The sequence below is a fragment of the Coturnix japonica genome, chromosome 5 (genome assembly GCF_054131305.1).
Source record: "Coturnix japonica strain WE chromosome 5, WE-NBRP24, whole genome shotgun sequence".
Classification (NCBI taxonomy): domain Eukaryota; kingdom Metazoa; phylum Chordata; class Aves; order Galliformes; family Phasianidae; genus Coturnix; species Coturnix japonica.
The window spans coordinates 2,888,997-2,910,956 of record NC_140667.1 but is presented as its reverse complement, the minus strand read 5'-3'; the positions used below and the strand labels follow the sequence as shown (position 1 = coordinate 2,910,956).

The 21,960-nt window shown below is 38.0% G+C and overlaps 1 protein-coding gene across 5 annotated transcripts; it reads right to left on the bottom strand.

Annotated features, from left to right (window-relative positions):
- Positions 1 to 180: 180 nt before the first annotated feature.
- Positions 181 to 21,928, bottom strand: KNL1 (kinetochore scaffold 1). Of its 5 annotated transcripts, none has more exons than XM_015863291.3 (27): positions 21,807 to 21,928; positions 20,658 to 20,722; positions 20,463 to 20,502; positions 19,277 to 19,336; positions 17,582 to 17,643; positions 17,264 to 17,319; positions 16,771 to 16,804; positions 15,841 to 15,878; positions 15,450 to 15,502; positions 12,904 to 14,338; positions 9,548 to 12,042; positions 8,866 to 9,010; positions 8,495 to 8,562; positions 8,197 to 8,295; positions 7,052 to 7,167; positions 6,386 to 6,476; positions 4,757 to 4,873; positions 4,028 to 4,115; positions 3,570 to 3,653; positions 3,186 to 3,225; positions 2,975 to 3,076; positions 2,480 to 2,580; positions 2,144 to 2,212; positions 1,889 to 1,998; positions 1,227 to 1,345; positions 876 to 998; positions 181 to 767 (listed from the first exon to the last, which is right to left on the bottom strand). In XM_015863291.3, the coding sequence occupies exons 2-27, from the start codon at positions 20,690 to 20,692 to the stop codon at positions 662 to 664; spliced, it is 5,886 nt and encodes a 1,961-aa protein (XP_015718777.1). In that variant the 5' UTR covers positions 20,693 to 20,722; positions 21,807 to 21,928; the 3' UTR covers positions 181 to 661. The 5 variants fall into 5 exon arrangements, with proteins under 5 accessions (XP_015718777.1, XP_015718778.1, XP_085405968.1 ...); XM_015863292.3 differs by having other exon boundaries at positions 9,548 to 11,952; XM_085549842.1 differs by having other exon boundaries at positions 9,548 to 11,952; positions 16,771 to 16,801.
- Between the last annotated feature and the right edge of the window lie 32 nt (positions 21,929 to 21,960).

The following is a 21,960-nucleotide window of genomic DNA, read 5'->3' as shown; positions in this document are numbered from 1 at the left end:
GCCCTTTTTATATGCACACACACTCGTTGCCGTGGGGTGTGTGGCTGAAGGAAGGTTCATATCAGACATCAGATTAGGAGAAATCCTCTCAAAACGATAGATTTTTATATAGTTATAGGGCAGACTTTCAGTTGAAACACATCAGTCGAAAGCTTAAACACATCAGCCAATAAACACAGCTTGGAAAAGGAATGAGTCAAAAGTTTAATGAACTTCCACCTTCCCAACGGAGAGCAACAAATATATATATGCGCTTAAGGCACGTGAAAACAACTTTCAAATTCAATGTATTTTACAGGTACAAAACATTATCTACCTATAGAGGGCTTAGAAACAGGAGGAATGTCAACACTATCAACTCACAAGGGTTACATCGATGTCAGCAGCTCAATCTATGTAATACACAGCCTATATACAACGTCAATCTGGAGTGCACCGATGACATAAAAGGATGGCTCCTCTAATTTCAATAGCTCAGTCTTCTCACTAGGAACAAAGCATTCAAGGTCATGATTAAGCACAAGCTATGTAAGGCAAACAGCCATTCTAGGGAAGAATATAGGACACCAAGGTGACCGGTGAGAGAGACACTGAGTTTGTATGATACACAAGGCAAAGAATGTCCTCTGACTTCTTCACTCCTGCATGCAGATCTAAGCAATCAACTGGGAAGCTGGAGCAGATTTTGATGTATCGAGCTCACTGTTCTTCTTAGGTAGTGGTAACCAACAGGTACTTTAGAGAGAACAGCAGAAATCTCCTCGTGTCTGGAAAAGAGAAAGTTACGTTTGTTTGAAAGGATGTCGAACATTTAATTTCCCGACCTTCACTTTGAAATACAAGTGATGTGGTTTGGTTCTTTCTGCTCGACTCACCCTATATTTCCAATTCTTTTTCCAACGGTGAAAGGCAGTGAAGCTGATGGGTAGTGGGATGATAATGACAGTGTCAACTCAAACTTTGCATAAGCAGTGGAAGAGGAGAAGAGGAGCTTCAGACTGTAAGAAATGGAAACAAAAACATCAGCACAAAGTGTAGGAATGTACATCTCCTTTGTTCCATGAATTCAATCCTATTCCAATCAGGACAGATTTCCATCTAGAAAACTAGATTTGTTAAAAAATAATTGCATAAAACAACATTTCAACAACAACTTTGCATTTTTTGTTTCTGCTTATGTAGAGACCCTCTAAAAATTGGCATAAGCTCCATCTAAAGTTACTCACTCTGTGTCAATGATATCCATCTTGAGAAGATTGTATTTTCCACCCCATCTCTCCAGAAATTCAATCTCCTCTCCTAAGATCCTGCAGCGACTCACCACCAAAGAGACATCGTGAAGCACCTACGGAAGAGATGGGAAAAGGATTTACATTGAAACTGAAAGCACCGTGTGATGCTTGAAAATGAAGTTTAAGCTGGAAGGCATTAAAAATACACAGCTTAACTACTATCTCACTCTGTATCCAATAAGGAAATTGCACAAGCGTAAAAACAAATACACATCCATCTTTGCTGTTTCTCCCCTTAGTTTTGCCACCAGGGTTGCACAAATACAGGTAACATTGGATTTGGCTTAGGAATTTAAACTGCTCATTCTCTTGAAAGCAGAACGGCATGCAGCTCAATGCCCTGATTTCTACTAGCAGGAATAAGGCTTTAAAGCCATCACTGAGATAGTCAGACATCAAGGCAGCAAAGAAGGCAGAAACCTTCTTTTATGTCTCTTGACTTCTGGGGCAGGTACTTCTCCCTCTTACTTCAGAACATTTATGAAGCAGATTTTGATTCAAATATTCATCAATATACTTTTATTCTCTGTATCAACCTGCAACAAAGAAAGATTTCGTATTTTTCTAGACTCCTCTAGGCTTTTCGGACGCTTTACCTGGGGCAAATATTGCAGCGTGGGACACTTTTCCTGCCAGCATCCCTGACTTCCAATGAACTGGAATATCAGTCTTTGAACTAAACAGGAGGAGAGAGGAGCTTTTTCCTCTGTAACAAAAAAGGAGACAGTGTTTCAAGAAATCTTTTCAAAGCCATGTGGTAACGCACTAGCAGCTATAACACAAATGTATAACATCCCCCCAATAAGAGTATAATGCAGGCAGCTAATTTCAAGCTATGTGAAATATCTTACCATCCAAGAGAGATTCAAAGCTCAGACTAACTATTTTTCTGGAAGGGTTTTCGCCATAAACATCACCATCTGAGAAGGAAAAAACCCATAGTAACTATTTCTATACTTAGTTCTCTTAAGAGACAGACACTTATTACACACATTTATAAGATAGTAGAGAGCACGATAAACCCGTTCAAATCCACTATTTATCATTTCTCCTAGCTCACATGGTACCTCTGTATTCATTTTTTATTTTAACATAATTTTTACTAGTGTAGAATCTCTAGGTTTCTGTTGTGTAACTATATAACCTATCAATTTATAAGACAGAAATCTGCCAGTATTGCAAATTACCTTTTGGGGTTTCAAACTCTACTGTGAGTTCAATAGAATCATGAAGAAAATTAAAGACTGCCTGTCGTTCACTCCATTCACTGATCTCCCACTCAGTGAAGCTAAAAGGAATAAAACACAGCTTGAGTTTCAAACAACCAATCAAAACAATTACCTAAAGGATAGAGATCAGAGAATTAAGAATGCTTGCTTGTATATAATAAAAGAATCTTTTGGGATCCAAAGCACAATACTATTCATTTCACACACATTACTTTTGGGATGGGAGGAGAGCTGGATGTAGAAAGAGGTAATACAGAGTATCACTGTAAAGCCATTACAAGTTCACAGTCCTGTTGCTTATCATAGGCTGTGAGGAGATGGGCATCCAAAGATAAATCAAATAAAAAGGAAAAACAACAAACACAGATACATGTATATAGAAATGCAAAGCTCCAGAACTAGCTGATAAAAACAAAAATAGAACACCTGAAAGTCTTTTATTATTTTCCTTACTTGAATCTCTCCAGGAGTTCCTGGCAGCTCTTTTCATCTTCCTGTAGATGCTTCATTTCAGCAAGTATTCGCTCATTCTCAGTCTCCAGGTCTGACAGTTCTCTACAAAGATGAAGCAAAACATCTGATGTACTGGTGAAAAATAATACAAATCTCTAGGATCCTGAATGTAAATATTTTTAAGCTCCTTAGATCCCCTCTGACATCTTACCTTTGAAGTTCCTCTTCTTGACCTTTGAGGCTTCCCAATTCTAAGAGAAAAGCAGGGAAGAAAAAGCTGTGAGATAAAAGAGCAGCAAATACAGTCCTAGTTTACTGCGCAGGTGCAAAAGAACTCAAACTAATAGCTGTCACTTCTACCTGCATGCAGATACGCGGTCAACAAAAATTAGTTGTATTGAACAGTACTGAACATGACAGCAAGCACATACTCTTCTGATCACACTGATCTAAGTCACATTTTGCCACGAGAAATAAAATCTGTTTCATACTTTAACATCTGTGTTATTTGCTATATGCACTGTTAAAAAGAAAGCCATGATATTTGCATCAATGAGTTTCACTCTCTTCAGAACTTAAAAGTTGGTACTATTACCTTCTTCTAGTTTTCTTGATTCAGAGTCCTCTCCTTCCATTTCATCATCACTGCAGTCTGTTTCACATTCTGCCCATTCAGAATCTGTGGGAAAAAAAGTATCAGAAGGTCTACACAGAACTCCCAGATTCAATATTTACAATCCATTTTATCTGTCTCTGTGTTCTAGACACTTCAGTATTTAAAAAACAGCTGATAAAGATGTGCAAGAAGTCAGGGAGAGAGGGGTATCTACCAGAAACGTGAAGTAACAGAAAAGGAAAATAAAACTCCTTTTACTGCATTGCTTCAAAGCTGTTATCATGCAATGTAATTTGTACCCAAGGCACTGAAAGACAATTCAGAAGGAAGAAAATAAATGAAAATACAAATGTGACAACCCCAAGTACCAACCGCAGCTTATATAAAGGGACCAAACAAGAAATCAACAAACCACTCCCTTGTTTTGAAACACATACCTGCTTCCAGATCTGCAAGGCAACTTTCTGCCTCCTTAAGCAATTCATCCATGTTTGTTATTCTTGACTGGAGCTTTTCATATTGTTCCTAAGGTGGGAAAATCGTGCTCCTTTGCAATGTATTCTTACACAAGTCAATGACATTTTTAAAGAAACCGAATGCCTTCTGGGAACACCATTTAGATCTTTGCATGCTAACAGACTAATCAAAGAAGCTGATACAATCTGTGGTTAGAGCAAAGAGGCAGAATAATTGACAATAAGGCAGATGCCATGCTTAAGAAAGCACCAGAAACTTGACAGTGTATCTTCCCACCCACTTTCTTTCTCAAAAATGAAGAGATGAGATGAGATATGTAACTAAGTAGATTTCTAGATACCTATCTCAATGCACTGCTTCTGCATTTCCTTGTTAGTTACTAATATGGACATCACTATAGTAATAAAGTAATTTCTGACAGCATTTCCTTTAGTACTCCGTTTTTCATTCCCATAGCTTTAACTGCCAAAAGACTTAGGCAGAGGGTTCCTAGAAGTGTAAGAAAATGTCACTGTCCTAAAGTATTTTACAAATGCTTATGGATAAAAGACAAACATGATTAGTAGCCAGACTTATATTAGTTAGGGTCCCACATTGATGGTCCCAGTTTATGCTAGTTCAAGCACCGATAAAATATGGTGGAAGTTCCTCTTATAAACCTACACCTCAAAAGCCTTGCTGCACATTACCTGTGCACTCTGCAGCAATTTGCTGTATAGCGCCTCTTTCTCGTTGTGAGCCAGGATTTTACTTTCCTTGATGAAATAGGATTTCATTTTGTTCAGTTCTGCTCCAAAGACCTTCAGCTGCAATGAATAAAGAATATGGAAGGGACAGTGAATGAGAATGTGAAACAAAGTCTTTTTCAATCTAGTCTTTAGACTCGCTCTCTTGTTTGCTCCTACTCCCTGCAATATCCCATTTCTCTAGGAGCAGTACTTCATAAGTTTCAGATGAAATTGGGATTGTCCAGCCTTAAATTCCATTAATTCAAGTGCAATCTACTAATAAAGTAATATTTCCTCAGCAAAGATCCAACACAATCTATCTTCCGAGGGGGAACAGCACACAAAGCAGAAGCATTGGATTTTAACAGCTCCAGTAACTTAAGATTTAGTTTCACACACACATACACACACACACAAAAGAGCAATGTTATTAATTGTGTCAGATGGCTCTCGTTTCAATTGTTCAAGACATACTTAGAACACTCGTTCCCTTAGTGTTTAAAGAGGATAACTGAAATGCTAACAGAAGTCCAGGCAGTGCCCAGACCACAAGAAATGGTAACAAAGCCTCCTGTTCCAACAGAACATAGCTACAGATTACATAGTACAACCTTTTCTCTGACAACTATTAAGCTAAAGATGCAGAATGTACGAATTGCTTTTTCATACCATGTTTTCAATCTATCTCCACTAGGTGGTATCATCATTCTAAAGCCACAATGTAGAGCTTTGCTTTCAAAAACCTTTCAAATTTGTAATTCTTAGCTCAGAGTCCTAAGGCCTTTTATTGTTCCTGAGTACATTCTACCTGAATCCAGTTAATATCCTAGCCTCTGTGATATCCTGTAGCACAAATCTAATTATGAATTATGAAAAACACTGTTTTTCATCATCTTTTTATTTTCATTGACTATAGTCCTTTTTCTTGGCTTTAGAAGCAAGGAAAACAATCTCTTGATCTTCTTTCTTGATTCCGTCTGGAATACTCTTATAATGCTTGTTTTTTAAATGCAAATGCCTTTGGGGTGCCTTTTGTGCTCCCTGTCATTAGCATTCTCCTTTAAATCCCTCTCTCCCTCCCTCATAATCTTTTGCTTTGGCATGTGACACCATTGTTGCACTCTAAATCCATATGAGCTTTTATTTTTGTGTAATGACCTATTTTCTATTCATTATAGGTCTTCCACTATCACACATACCTTTCCAAACTAAATAAACATTCAGGTTAACGAAATATTCTGCTCCTCCAATGAAACTACAGAGCCTCAACAGTAAGAGCAGTTCATTTTTTCCTTCTAAAATTGTGCTGCTTGCTTAGGCTCCTCTAAGTTTCTCTACTCTGAACTAACCTGTATTATCAACTTCAGTTTTTCTGTTTGATAGTAGCACATTCAATCTAATCTATTTTAAATGGGCTCTGCAACTTAACCCTTCTGACATGTAAGAAATTATTTATTCCACTTCCTACAGTAATCATTCATTCATGAAACTACTTTGCCTTCTATCTTCTACCTACCATTTCACAGTGACCAGCTATTTAAATACAGAGTGAGCTTTCTTCATTATGTAAAGCTCTTTATGCAATATTACCTCTTCATCAGAGCAGGTTCTCATTACTTCCCACAAACTCTTATTCACGTTCACTAGTGGTTGATCCTGGACACTTACATACTGTTTTAATCTGAAATAAAAAGGGAAAAAAAAAAAAAAACCTGAAATTAAGGCTTATTGCAACTACACCAAGCAGATAAAGAGGCTGAAGGAATAGGAAATGATGCTATTGGGGCTGGGAAAAACCTTACTACTGACTTGAATTTTAACATAAATCTTGTTTTAACACAAATTGTAGATGCCATAATGCATTAGATCAAAAAGTGGCCTTCAGGTAAGGAACTAAATCATGCTAACTGTATGACAAACACTGGAAAATTGGAACAGATCATAATCGGTTATGATTCTGCTTCACATGTTTGATCATTTTCTGTACCACTCAAAACCTTTGACTCTTCTGATATGTAACTGAAACACTTCATTAGTAACAGAGGAAAATCAAGCTGTAACTATATCCATTACCACATCTCCCCAAGAGGCTGCCCTATACCACCTAATCAATCTGCCAGCATTAAATAGGTTACCTATCCTTTTTCTGTTTTCCCCTATGTGTGATATATTAACTTTCCCCAGGCCATTCTGCATGGCAACAGCTGAAAAAGAGAACTATTAATTTAAACTGTGGTTGAAAAAATACAGACATACTCAGCTATCATCTGAGAAAGAGCCTGACAATCTTCTTCATAGATACGCATCTTGGGACGATAAATATATTGGCTGAGAATCAGGTCTTCTGGAGTAGGTGGAGCACTGACAGCACACTGGGGAAAAACAGGGGAAAATAGTGAGGGGGGGGGAAGGAAATATGCTTTTTAGAGACAGTAGTTTCTTCTCTGTTCATAGGCAGAAACCAACAAAAGGACATAAATTTTTCCCTAATTCCCTAACTAATTCCCTACATTTTCTATTAAATAAATGCCATTGCCATGTTACAAACTTTCTCTGCTCATAAAAGCTTGTAAGGTTTTCCATTGCAGTACTGAAAATTAGGCAGCTCATCCACACAGTTTTATTAGATAATCTTTTTAAGGAGTGGTACTTATTTTTCATCTAATTTAAAAGTAAGCAAAATAAGGGAATGCCTTCTAGTCACTTTTGAAAGTAAAGAGCCAGAAGTCAAATCAGTGCAAATGTTCCAGCTCTGAGTACTTTGTGATTTGCAGTACACACATATTGTTGTGTTCATGTAAAACTAAGAAGAGAATGCAAGAAATCCACTTCAGTAACTTTCTTATCAATTTGCACGTCAAAGCTGACTGTCCCTATAAACTCCTCTACTGTACTGCAGGAGGTGCCTATAGAAAGGGAAAGCAAAAACTTGACTATGTAAGAAGAAATCAGTTTTAACTGGAGCTGCTGGAAGAAATACTGGAAAGCAAATGCACTAAAATTAAGCAGTATTTTCAGTTTGGACAGTTTTTCTGTTGATATATTGACAATTGATAGAGTAAGAAGATAAAGTGAAGAAGTTAGACAGAGCTTCTAAGTCTTTCAAGTATGTCACTCTTTAAACAAGCTCAAAAGACAAGGATTAGCATATTTATCCAACCACAAACTAAGACATTTCATTTTGTGATGGGATTGAAATCCATTCTATTTTTCAAAACTGAGGGGAAAAAAGCATCAATTAGCAGTGAAATAGCAAAGAGAGAATTGAAAACATGTGGTGTCTAACACTGGTCAAGGTGGAACTCATTTCTGTTTGCAACAGCTCAGAGGCCTTTAATATAGAGCACTTAGAAACACAGACAAATATAATGTAAAGTTAGTTTCAAAGGATGGATACTCACACTAGCTGGAATATGGCTCTGCCGGGGCTTCTGAATTGGAATATGAACTTGAAGAAGAGTAAAAAACTCCCCAACTGTGATGACACCACTCTGAAATTTCTGCAAAGTTAGGAAAACCATGCAGTTAAGTGCATTCTTCAAGAAAAACTGCTTGCTGGTATATATATATATATATATATACACACACACACACACACACACATATATATATATATACACACACACACATATATATATATGCATACAAGTATTTTTCCTGTTAGGAAAAGAAGCTGGCATCTCTCAGTTATATACATACCTCCCACAAATTATCTTCACAAATGCTATCTATGAGAAGGTGCGACTCCATTTGACTGCTTCGTTGAACTAGACAAAATAAAGAAAGAAATAACAATATGGCAGGGGTTACAAATATTCTTACAGAAATATGAATCTTAGTTACTTGGCTCTAGAAGAAAAGCAACTTCTGAACTGTTCTCCTCATCTCAGTTTGCACGGCTTGGCCTTATAGCCAGAGTAAAAACAGCACGTTGACAAGCTGGACACGAAACTGCAAAGCAGGCATTCAACTCCCTTCCCAAATGAGGTATGTATTAAGGGTAAGGCTCATCTTTTATTAATCCAAAAAGATATAAAAATTCAAGATAATTACTACAAAGGAAGCCTTACTTGTTAATTCTGTGTCAGCCTTAACAGAGTCTAGAGAGCTGCTGCTGTTGGCATGAGTACAGTCAGGGTTTTTAGCTGATAGATGAGGAGAATTTTCACTTTCAGCAACTTCTGTTTGACTTTCAGGTACAGTGCCATAAGTAACCTAGTATTAACATGTTTAAAAAAGAAAAGAAAGGAAATCAGAAACGTTTTATGAAACAATGCAAGAACAATTCAATCAGTAGTTTGTGTAGCCATTTCTTGACATTCAGAATTGAACTATTTTTGGCATCTGCACATTTCACACTTGATCAGCATGAAAAACCAGCATATGAATACTCTACTTCTTACCACGGCATATAAGAAGTGTAGCCAGCACAGCACACTCTTACAGTTTTCAGAGCTAAAAAGTTTCTAATGATGATGCACAAACTAATTCTTAAGCTCAGATCAGCATTCCATATTTCCTCAGATTTTCTCAATCCAATAGCAACTCGTGTTGTCCGTAAGACATCCAATTTAAAATAAAGATGAATATTCAGATGTTAAGTACTAGCTTTTGGTCTTACTCTATACATAAACAACAACTAGCAAATGGTTTAGTACAGATGATTAAGAATACTTACTTTACACACCTGAACATATAAATAAAAGTGCTGTTAGTGTTAGGTACATCCTGATAATGTGTGATCAGACTTACCTGCAAGTCTTGGGAGGTCTCACCAACCACGATTTCATCCACCTTGAGCTTCTTTAGATTTTGAAGATCCTCCTCAACATATTTCAAAGTTCTTTTTGCACTGTTGTGAGTTTTTGTCTCTTCAACTTGAATCTCTTCATTGTGGTGGATTTCTCTTTTGTTTTTGTTGTCGCAAGCCTCTTCCACAAAATCAGAGCTTACAGAATCATTTGAATCCATTTCTTCTGGGCAGACAGGAAGAAATTCTTCTGCTATAAACTGAGAAGGGCTGAAGTTCTGCCTAATTAAGTTATCAAAACCTGGAGCTTTAATGGTATTCAGATTTACTTCTGGAAATGGTGATTCTGCTTTGCCTGAAGATTTTGCATTTATGTCTTGCACACCTGAAACAGAAGGATTTCTTCTGTTTGGTAGTTTAGGCTGAAAGATACCTAGAGGGACATTTCTTCCTTGATATCTGCCCTTAAGTGCCATTCCTAAATTTGCATGTGTGGGAGCAGCTCCAGATTCAAGACATGCATTCTCCTGCTCTTTGTCATAACATAACTCTTGTTCATTTATGCTATTTCTTCCTAACCTCAAGGTATTCTCTGGTTGAGTCGGTAACTTCAGCAAGTGGTCAGAAAGAACAGTTTCAGAAACAACTATAGATTTCCTTCTAATATTTTCCAGTTTTGAACAAATATTTAAAATACCTGATAATTCAGGCTCAGGTTCTATTGGATCTCTCAGATTATCACTGACTGAAAGTTGCTTAGTTTGTTCAGAGTTTACTTGGAATTCTGTTGCCTCTCCTTCAGCTGACAGCACATTTTCTTCCAATTCCTTGTTAGAAACTGGAGCAACACCTGCTCCATCCATAGCTAAATCTGTAGCTAGATTTTCATGCCTAGATGAATCATCTGTCAATACTTGATTTCTCTGAGTACTAAGTGCATCTGGAGGACCCTTCAAAGAATCTGAGTGCTGAGCAGGAAGAAAAACATGGGATCTCTCAACTCTACTTTCTTCACTGCAGTCCATATTACCTGGCAGCTTGAAAGATGCTCTCCTTGATTTCATTGCTCCTGGATGTAAAAGATCCTGCTTATTGTTTACAGGATTTGGATTTTCTGTGGAAGGAAGTAATGCCTGGACATCCAAAGCATCTTTTGGAACTGAGAAATAAGTAGAATCTGTTATTGTGCCACCGTGGGCTTTGGTATGTCCTTCCTCAGTAGGCAGTGCTGAGGCTGATGAAACAGAAGGAATTAAGGGCTTAATATTACATTTTTTATGATCCCCACCATTCAGGTCTTTTATTTGTAGAGAATCTATTTCATCTCTGCAAGAGGACGATGGTGCACTATGCAAGTCTGGTTGTAGAGAGCTTTTATGTGATGCTTCTTGATTTTCAGATCCTTCAGTATTGTTTTTAACAGCAATAGTATGTAATGAAGTCATTTCCATATCATCTTGGTTGTGGCAAAATACAATGGTCTTATCAGCAGGAACTGCAGAAATAGCTGGAGTCGACCTTCCATTCCATACACGGATCTTACCACTTAATACATCATGAGTTTCAGTGATGTCCATATTCTCAGCCAAAGGAAATATGACTGTTTTGCTATCTGAAAGTGCCTCCTGTACAGTCTGTGTGGGTAGATTTAATTTATCCTCACATAAATCCCTTTCAACACTTCCATCAACAGGGTGATGCTCAGTTATTTCCATATCAGCCTGGTCACTTGTAAACATAATTGAGGAAGTTAAAGCAACAGACTGATTGGGTTGCCTACCTTTCAGAAAATTTTCTTTTAGAGATACATTATGGGCTTTAGTGATTTCCATATCATCCATAGCAAACATAGTAGCTTCTCCATTTGAAGGAACTTCCCATCCAACAGTTTTATCCGAGATCAATGCATCATCACATGAAACTTTTGCAGTAATTTTATTGGCAGAGCAAGACTTAATACCTGCGTCAGCCTTGTTACTTGTGAATGTAACATTTGTAACAGGATGAGCTGAAGATGGAGAAGGAAACCCTACCTCATTTTGTGAGACGATTTCACGGCTAATTGCTGCTGTAAGTCCCTCTGTGATGCTCATGTCATTATTCTCACTCAGTGAAAATAAAACAGTCTTTTCCCCTATTGTTCCCTTCAAGCTTTTCCTTCTATTAGTTCTGTAAAGCATTCCTTGAGAGACAGTTTTTTCCAGAGAATTATCAGTTGTAACAGAATCAAGCCTACTTATCTCCATGTCATTATTTTTTGTAAAAACACAAGTTTGATCTTCAGAAATGAAGGACATGTCATTGTTCAAAACTTTAGGCTGCAAAATTGTTTTGTTGCCTGTTGTAGTTGTATGATTTCCAGTGATGTCCATGTTAGCACCTTCTGAAAAGATGATAGTTTTCTCACCTGCAGAAAGCAAATGCGTTTTTCCAGTCACCTCTTTTTTTAAGAATGTTTTACTTTTATCTTCAATATGTCCCGGTGCTGCTTTTCTTCCTGGGAAAATAGTACAGATATTTTGACCAGGAGCAACTACCGCAGAGTTTTCAGTCAAGTCCATGTTTTCACCAGAGGGAAATACAACTGACTTTTCCAAAAAGGAAGGCAACTGGAAACTTCCCTTAAGTTGTTTAGAATTACTGGCTACTGACCTCTCTTCAACACCCCTTGTATGTTCTATCTCAGAATTATCAGAAAACTGGAAGTTCTGGTTTTGCAGCTGTCTGGCTTTAACATTATTTTGAACGTGAGTATTCTCATTTTCTTGTACTATATTAATAGGAGTAACAACTGAAGAATGAGCTTCGGTTATATGCACATTTTCATCATCTGAAAACATGGCTCTTTTGTCATTTGTGCAGGAAACTGAAGAATTCAGAAGTTTATTTCCCAAAGGCTGAGAAACATGTACTTTTTCACTTTGCAATGATGTGAATGCACCTTTGTCAGTAGCAATATTTTCAGAGACTTCCCTCTTTTGCTCCTGGACTGAGTACATGCTCTTTGCACAGGAACTCAGACTACTAGCCTGAAAGCCTGGTTTTCCAAGATTCTTATTGACTGTTGCCACCTCAACACCTCTAGCATTCATTTCTATAGCCTGGCTTTGTCTAAAACTGATATCAGCACCAATTGCCTCAAGATTTTCCTTGTCCCTATCCAAAGAACATGCAGCATCACTAATGTTATTGCTCTGGTTCTTACTTGGAATTATTTTACAGTGCATTTGTTTTGCTTCTGTGGTTATCCCAATGCTTTGATCACCACTGACAACTGACTGACATTTAGTTATTTCCATTTTTTCCTGCTCCCTTGAATTGGAAGATACAGACCTACTATCAAGAAAATGTGGTTTACCTGTGACAGAGTTGGACGTTCCAGGAGGAAATTCATTTTCAGTGTTCCCTCTGTAACCCTTGCCAACAACATTTTTAGTCAAGTCCTTATCTGTTCCTGAAAACACTGCAGTTTTCACACCCGGTAGTGAAACAAGTAGGGAGTTTGCTAGTCTGCCCTGAAGACTACCCTTAGAGGAACCAGTAGATACTGAATTTGTACATGAATTGAAGCCAGAGTTCAATGAAGCAGCACTGTGATCTGGGGTTACTCTTACACTTTGTCGATCTGAGCCTGAAGATAGTTCACGTGCATCATTCTTATGTGACAGAGAAGTTCTATCATCTAAGGACAGACTTCTCGTGTTGTCATTGTTTACTGGAGGTCTTCTTTCTACTAGCAATGAATTTCTGTTAACTGTTTTTTCAGAAGCTTTATGACATGAATTGTTCATTCCTTCGGTGCTTGCATTATGGAATACATCTCTGTAATTCCCAGTAATTTCCATGTCATCACACTGAGGAAAAACAGCAGTTTTATCATCTCGGAAAACAGTGTCAGAAGAAACAGATCCTGGGATAGAAGACAATGTTCTGGTCTCCTGCTTAAAAGCCCGCAGTGCTGCAGTATCTACTGTGTCTTCAACATTTACCACTTTTTTGCTTGTACAAAGTTGAGGGTCTTGATTTATGATTAATTGCTGGTGAGATGTTCTCTTCACGATAACTCTATCGTTCACTAGCTCCATGGATGAAAAATCCTCTTTGAAGCTTAAGTTTTGATTCCCTACAATGGCAAAGGGAAAATGAATTTTTGCAGTGTGATTTGTTGTCATATCCATTCCATCATCTGCAAATGCCCGAGTAACATCTGCAAATGCCAACTGCTCTGCTGGAACCTCACCAAGACCAGAATGCATATTTTGAATATCAGATGCTTGGCATTTTGTTATTTCCATTCCATCATCTTGCTCTCTAAAAATTTTTGTTACATTGCAGGTGGACAGTTGTTTACAGGAATATACATATTCCACTGAGGATCGTGCCATGTTTTCTGAAACTTGTGAAGGGACAAAAAAAAGGTTCTCTTTTTCAGGCCCTTCAATAGGATTAAGTGTTTTTTCATTTGAGTTCAAGTTCATCAGAAACTCATTGGAATGTATTTTCTTTCCTGTAGTAGCATCTTCCTTCTGTTCAAAAGATGGGCAAAAATGGTCTGCAGTATCAAAGGAAAAATGAAAATCTTTGCTTTTTTCTGCCTTTCCATTGGTAGAGTTTAACTCAGCCAGAAACGACACAATATCTATTTTCTCAGTTTTGTCACTTTCACTGTTTATCCGGTTACGTGCAATCACTGCAGTGTGACTAGCTGTCATATCCATTTCATTTTCATCTGTGAAGATGACAGTTGTATCAGGCCTATTTGTTCTTGGAATAGCGCTGTCCACATCTTGGCACTGAAAAAAGACAAGAAATGACAGCTACTGGCACTTGCAACAAATGACACAAGAGCTTACTCTATTAAAAACAAAAAAAAAACGAATACAGTTTTAAGACTAGGGTTTTATCTTTACAGTTTTTTGTTTTGCCTTGTTTTCTTGTTTTTTACATAAAAAAAGATTTTAGTCCTTCTCAACAAGTAATAACATGGAAGAAAAGCAGGACAACTTCACTATAAATTATTAGTGCCCACATTTTAGATATTTTTACATATGTTTAAATGGCATTTCTTGAAACAATGCATCTCAGCTTTCTTTTGGACAAAAATTCATGTTTAGACACATGAAATTCTTGTAAGCATGCAGCTGAGCCTTTTGAATCAGTATTTTCTATCACTCTGCGATGTGGTTTCTGTTCTTCTTCACCTGATCAACTGCAAATAAAATCCCTGCCCAGCTTATCACACACACTTCCCAGAGCAGCAGCACCAAGTTGTCATATCTTTTTTTTTGACTAAGAAGATTTTAGTCTCCTTCATAGAAAGGATTTACAATTTTAAAGCTGTGGACAAAAATTGGCCAGTAGCAAGATTATAATGTGTTTCATCAAACATAATGAATATATAAATATTAAGAAAAACTTCATATTTATTTAAAATTATTTCTTATTTTATAAACTCAAGAAATAAAATGTAATAGAAAAAGCACAACCATATACATTACCTAAGTATGATCCAACCCTCCTGCCAAAGCAGGTTCCCAACACCAGGTCACACAGGTAGGCGTTCAGGCAGGTCTTGAATATCTCCAGAGAAAGAGACTACACAACCCCCCTGGGCAGCCCATTCCAGTGCTCCGTCACCCTCACCATAAAGAAGTTCTTGCACACATTCATGCAGAACTTCCTATGCTCCAGTTTCTGTCTGTTTCCCCTTGTCCTGTCTCCACACACTGTACTGGTGGGATACTTCAAAATATAGGAAATTACGCTTCAGATGAATTCTATGTGAATTCAAGGATTTATTTTTTTTAGACAGCTGTGGTACATCTTTCACCTTAACTACATAAATTATTAGAATATACTTTGGACACTAATATTTTCAGCACTGAAGGAATAAAATTCCCATACCTCAGTCTGCTGCGCCAATGACTGGATAGGGGCATGAAGCAAAGTGCTCATTCCTGTTAAAAGAAAAGCAAATACTATGTTTGCTGATCTATTTTATCATTTTAATCAGCTGAACTGAAGATCCATACAAGCATCACTTTGCAAGTGAGTGCAATTAAAGCAATTACAACCTGAGAAATATTTTCATTACTGCTCTGAACATGTAGTATGTCTATCCTTACTTCCAAAACACTGTGCTTGTAAACAGCCTTATGGGGCAAAGCCCTATAAAGCAATAGTGATCTACAACAGGGAGACTGTTCAAGACATATTAAAATTATTCTACTAGCAATTAATCAATAGCCTGGAATAAAAATAGCCATTTTCTTATTAAACTTATTTTTAAACTCACCAGTGATCCCACATGGAGCAGCTTCAGGTTCTTCATTTCTACAAAAGGTCATTTAGGTAAACAGTGTGTTAAAAAAATTGTAAAACAGGTGGTTTCAACAACATACTTAAAAGGCAGAGAATTATGTCGCATAGCTCATACTTCATATTTAACTCAGACTTTCCACTTTCAGTCTTCCCTTTCTCTTTGAAAACGGGAAGTTGTGCCCTTAAAGCCTGAAAACATTTCTCCATAAAACCAAAAGCCAGACACAACAACAAGTGTATTGACTTTTGTCTAACATTTAATACCTTCTGCTTTTCAGTGTTTTCTTGACTGTTATGTCAAGACCAAGAAACCTAAGCTGGATTATTTATCTTTATTTACATACACATTCAAGTATGTAACTGTATTGCTTTGAAAGCATTTGTTAACTACAAGCAAGCTGTTTCCCTACAGCAGGTTTTAAATAAGAAATTTTCCTTCATGCACAGTCTAAATGCATTATTAACTCAATATAAAAAAAAAAAAAAATCTCATTTGAAATCCCATGATTTTATTCTACCTAGACAATAACTTCTATATCAGACAACTATCCACCTTCGAGTAAAGAATTTACAGTAATAAATATCCAAAAAGATGTATATGAAATGAGGACTCCAATAGGTCACTCCTGATAGATATTCCCAAGCAGCTGACCTTGGCAGAAGCAGTTTCAAGATGCAATTCAGATTTTCAGAAATCTCTGTGTGAAAGGCCAAAACAGCCACATCCTTCTTATATAACTTCTTTAACCAGACAAAAGCACTGAGCAATTTTATATCTAAATAAGCACGCTGCATTTGTCTGTTTCTTTGAGGATTAACGTTCTGATGGTTACATGCCATATGAAGAGATGCATTCACAGGACGAAGCTCTAGAATTGTGGGAACATTCTTTCCCCAGACTTACTGATTAAGCAGGACATCACTCTCAGTTTCTTCTGCTAAAAATATGAAAATTAAACATATTAGAGGGAGAAATGGGATCAAAACATTGAGAGACAAAAGTAAACTTAATAGAATGTTCTGAAATTCTCACCCTTGATGTTTCTTTTTATCGTGGCAAAAACCCAGGGAAGCAAAGTACTTGAAAATGCATTAGCTTTTCAGATTTCGCTAGGTAATCTTTGACAGAGTGAATATGACATTCTTCACAGCCTTCTTCTAATCTAAATCACCAAAGCAGATTTTGCTCTAGCTGCCTGCTGTCTAAAAATAAAGTAATTCCTACTCAGAGATAAGGGATCCAACAATGCTAGTAATCAATGGGTTTTTAACCTGTCCATTATAAACAGCTGACCATATTGTTCCCTATCTGTGACTGACATGCCTGACTTCCTAAATTCTGGCTGTAAACTTGTTGCTAATTCTGGGAAATCCATCAAAAGAGAAAGGAGCTTTACCTTCATTTTCTCTTTCTGCTGCATTGTTCTTGAGATCTTGATGGAAGACCCTGCAACTAAGAACAAAAAGGAGGTTCTGAAAACACAAGACCATCAGTTTTGAAGCGTAGGGAAAAAAAAGTTGTTTTTATTGTTGTTGAATTTCCTAATTATATGAAATTCAGTCAACCATATATTTTTTTTCTAGCTAGGAAGAAAAAATGAGTAATTGCTCTCATAAGATTCAGTAAAAAAACAGTCACTAATGTGGCAGATTACAGTCTTTAGCCTTATACTTAAATGAAGGATGTAGACCTGCATCCTTTCAATCAAACTTACTTTATGGTGTTGGCAAAGCTGACACGTCGAGAGCTTTTCCTACGCTTTTCTATGTTAAGATCCTGACAATAAAGAACACAGTGGTTTGATTACATGGAACAATTCTTATACCACAAGTCAGAATAAGTACAGATTCTCAACAACCTGAAAATAAAAAAGCAAACCACATACTCTAACACAAACATGTCCAACTCATGACCTACGTGTGGCCAGCCCTCTGCCCCCACACTATGAAGGAAGCAGCTCAACAGTGGCCCCCCTGGCATGCACCCATCACCCAGCAACAAACCAATCCTCTGTGTGTTGGTGAAGCTGAAGGCAAAAGGTCAGTGCACTAGGACAAACAGCCACACACCAATATGGTTAAATATAGCTGTGCCAATTTATTGCCCGAAAAGCTATTCTTTTATAGCAGACAAACAAGGGCGTTCGGAAATCACGCACACTAATTGGAGGAAAGCTACTGCAATAACAACCCTAAAACCCCCGTTCAAAGCCATGAGCCATTCTTTTCCTAGAGGTGTCCTTGGTTCTCATGCTGTTTACCCTGCTCTGCAGCTGCTGCTCTGTGAAATCCTTATTGTGATCCATGGCTGCTGCTCTGTAAAATTCTTCTTGTATTACAACATCTGTGTGCTATTAAAACTATGCTGTCTGAAACCAGGGCATGGGAAGGGCAGTGCTGTGCAGCACTGACTCAAGAGATAGCAAATAATTGTATTTTGATACACTGGCTAAACACCTTACAAGAAGCAGGTCCCTTTTTGCTTACTGCTCAGTTAGACACGAGGAGCAGAATATCAGTTACAAAGCTTTTTGCTTGGAATATGTGATGAACTATGGAAAAAAATGTGTTATTGTTTAGCACATGAATTGCAGGATTTATTTTGTTTTCTGACCCAAGAATTGAAGAACTACAGCAGGGGTCTCAAGAGACCTCACCTCATTGACTTTACCAGTTATTGGTTCTAACAGATCAAACTTCAAATCAAGAGGACTATAGCAGAAGCAAGTTCTATCTATTAATTTCTGATTATTTTACTCCACTTAACAGAATAAATATTCTGATGTAAAAGAAAAGAAAAACAGAATGGATTTATAGAATTGGATTTATTGGATGACTAGAGGGCTGGAGCACCTCTCCTGTGAGGAAAGGTTGACGGAACTGGGCTTGTTTAGCTTAGAGAAGGCTCCAGGGAGACCTCGTTGTGGTCCTCCAGTACTTGAAGGGAACATTTAAACAGGAGGGGGAATGCCTGTTTATGAAGGTGGACAGTGATAGGACAAGGGGGAATGGTTTTAAACTAAGACAGGGGAGGTTTAAGTTAGAGATTAGGAGAAAGTTTTTCACACAGAGGGTGGTGGCACACTGGAACAGGTTGCCCAAGAAGGTCGTGGATGCCCAATCCCTGGAGGCATTCAAGGCCAGGCTGGATGTGGCTCTGGGAAGCCCGGTCTAGTGGTTGGCAGCCCTACATATGGCAGGAGGTTGAAACTAGATGATCATTATGGTCTTTTTCAACCCAGGCCATTCTATGATTCTATTGTAATATTTATTACTCCTAACATTACTCTCCACAGCAGTTATTGCAGGACTTTTTACATCTACGTCATTCTAGTGAAAGTTTAATCAAGAATGAATTGAGGAGCAAACCGAAGATATTAACATCAGCAAAGAGGACTGAATAGATTTACCTGAGTGAGTTCATTCCCATTTCCTAGATCATCAAGAGGATTTCGTGGAGTCTTTAATATCTAATACGAAATACAGTGGTTGAGAAAATTAGTCCTCGCTACTACAAAAAGATGAAGCAACAAGTAAATGAGAGGTTTAATCACAGCCAGTGTACAAGCAGTTCAAGACTTACATACAATCAAACTGCCTTGAGTTACCCTACACAACATATAATTCATTCCCGTATTGGGCATTAGATAGACTCTGATCCTGCTTCTCACCATAGCACTACAGACAGGAATTCAATTGAAGGTGTGCTTCTTTCTGAGACTGCAGGAAGAGTCATAAGCTATGAACACCCTGCTAGACACTTTGTATAAGAGACCACCTGGTAAAAGAATTAACAGGGCAGAGGTCTCAGGATACACAAGTTAATAATGGAAAAACAAGAGATAAAGGCATGGTGTTGGGGCTTATGTTGTTAAATCAGTGCAGCAGGACTTTTACAGAAGAAACAATGTACATAGGTAGGTCTTACTGAAGCATGCAGCCCATTTATTCTGTCTTAAAATATTCCACAGTTAATGCTTCACATCTTTGAGAATTAATTTGGAAACAAAACAATCCTAAGTAAATAAACTTCAAATAAGCACATAAACCTCCAACTGTAATTAAGATTTAGAAAGGGAATTCAGCCATAAAAAAGAATAAATTAAAAGACTCAGAAAAACAGTGGATATATAGTTGAACAAAGAATTTGTAACACTCTCAATCCATAAGCACAGACATAGTTCACACAGTTTTCATTTCTGAACATTTTACGTAAGTATTCATTTATTTTGAGAAGAGAGTGAGTAAACTGTCCTGAATATTAAATGCATTCTCTTCCACTTAGAAAATTACCAGGTAAATCTGTGGTTTCACCTGCAAATCTTAATGTGGAAACTGCATGACCTTCTGTCACCTTGCTGAGGTCAAAAGTAACTTATTCAGCTGCTGAATGAACTGCTGAATCAGGAGGCTATATGAACTGATTACTTGGATGTAGGGTATTTCAATGAACAACAGCATAATTTTCATTCACTTATCTAATAGGGTCTTAGCTTCTGGTATGTTTTTCCTTCAAACTGTGATGAGAAAACCCATTTCTCTTTACAGCTTCCCTTTCTTCACTCACTCACTTTAGGAATGCCCTAAGTTACTCACAGAGGACAGCCGTTTTCTTCTGATGTGCTCTGTGTTATCACTGGAGGGAGAAAAAGAGAAACAGATATTAGTGCATAAACTAGAGCAAGATGTATTTCTTGAACAGCGCTGCCAAAATTCTGGGTTAATAATTCAAATTCTCCTTTATTTTTACAAGTTAAATGACAATAAGATCCTTATAGAGTTTCAACTTACTTCTCCGCGTTAGAGTCCATGTAAATTTTGTCCATTTCTGCAGGAAGTATTTCTCCTGTAAAACACTGTATTGAAACAAGCAAATATTAATGAATGACAGTAAGAATGTTACATACAGCCACAACTAGATACTAGCCTCAGTAAGTTGGTATAACTTTTCTCTTTCTTTAGCCACAGGAATTCACTGATGTTTCATAAGCCTCTCAAGTCTATATTTTCTATTGCACATGATATTATAAATCAACTGTGCCAGCAGTTTGAGTTTTACTGTCCAGGCATTGTTCTGTTTAAAATTAAGATTCTGGTAATAGCTAGTAAATACAACCAAGGATTCTACAATACAAAGTTTGCTTTGATACGTATTACAATGCTTCACCCAGTACTGCCTCTCCTCCACCTTCCTGCAATAATATCTCATAACTTAGTACAAGATATAGTACCTCATAACCTCAGTTTCTCATGGACCTGAAGATCACACAACACTGTACCATCAAATCAATAATAAATATCACTTTGTTATTTCCTAGATTTCAGTGGTACTTATCAACATTTATACCTCCGTCAATCACTTTGCAAAGGATATTTACATGTCAGTTTATGCATAGCTGTCAATAGTTACCAGGGTACTTCCTTTCCCTAAGCCTCAATAACGTCTGTAGAGTCATAGAACATCCCTCCTATACCGAATAACCCAGACCTTGACTCCAGATGGGGCCTCTTGAGGGCTAAGTAGGACAGTCACCTCCCTGTCCTTGCTGGCTACTCCTCTTTTGATGGAGCCCAGGATATTGCTGACCTTCCTTCTTTAGAGAAGCTTAGGGAAGGATTAAGTACACTGTAAGTATATACAATATATAGCCCTGAGGCCTATGATCCAGGTGGGCATCCCACAGGGCCCCCATTTGCTTTTCTCCTCCCTCTGCCACTGAGGAGAGGGTTGACAATCCCAGAGTGACTCCAACTGCTCATTTACACCCCACAACCTCTTACATCAGCGTGCACCCCTCAGGGCGACCCATAACCCCACCCATCGGGCGGCTTTAGGGAGGCTCTATGTCTCCAGGCCGCTCCAACTCCGAGCGCGCCCAAATCTCCTGATCCCCATCCACCCCATCCCACCTCATGCAGCCCCGAGCCCTCCCGACTTACTTCACTCCTTTCTCCCCCGCTGTTCGGCCGTTCTCGCCGTTCTCACCGCTCTGTGCCGCTGACCCCCGTCCCCTCAGCGCCCATAGGGCCGGGCCGCCGCTGGCGCCTCACGATTCAAACCCAACCGCCGCGCCTGCGCGCCGCGCCAAACCGC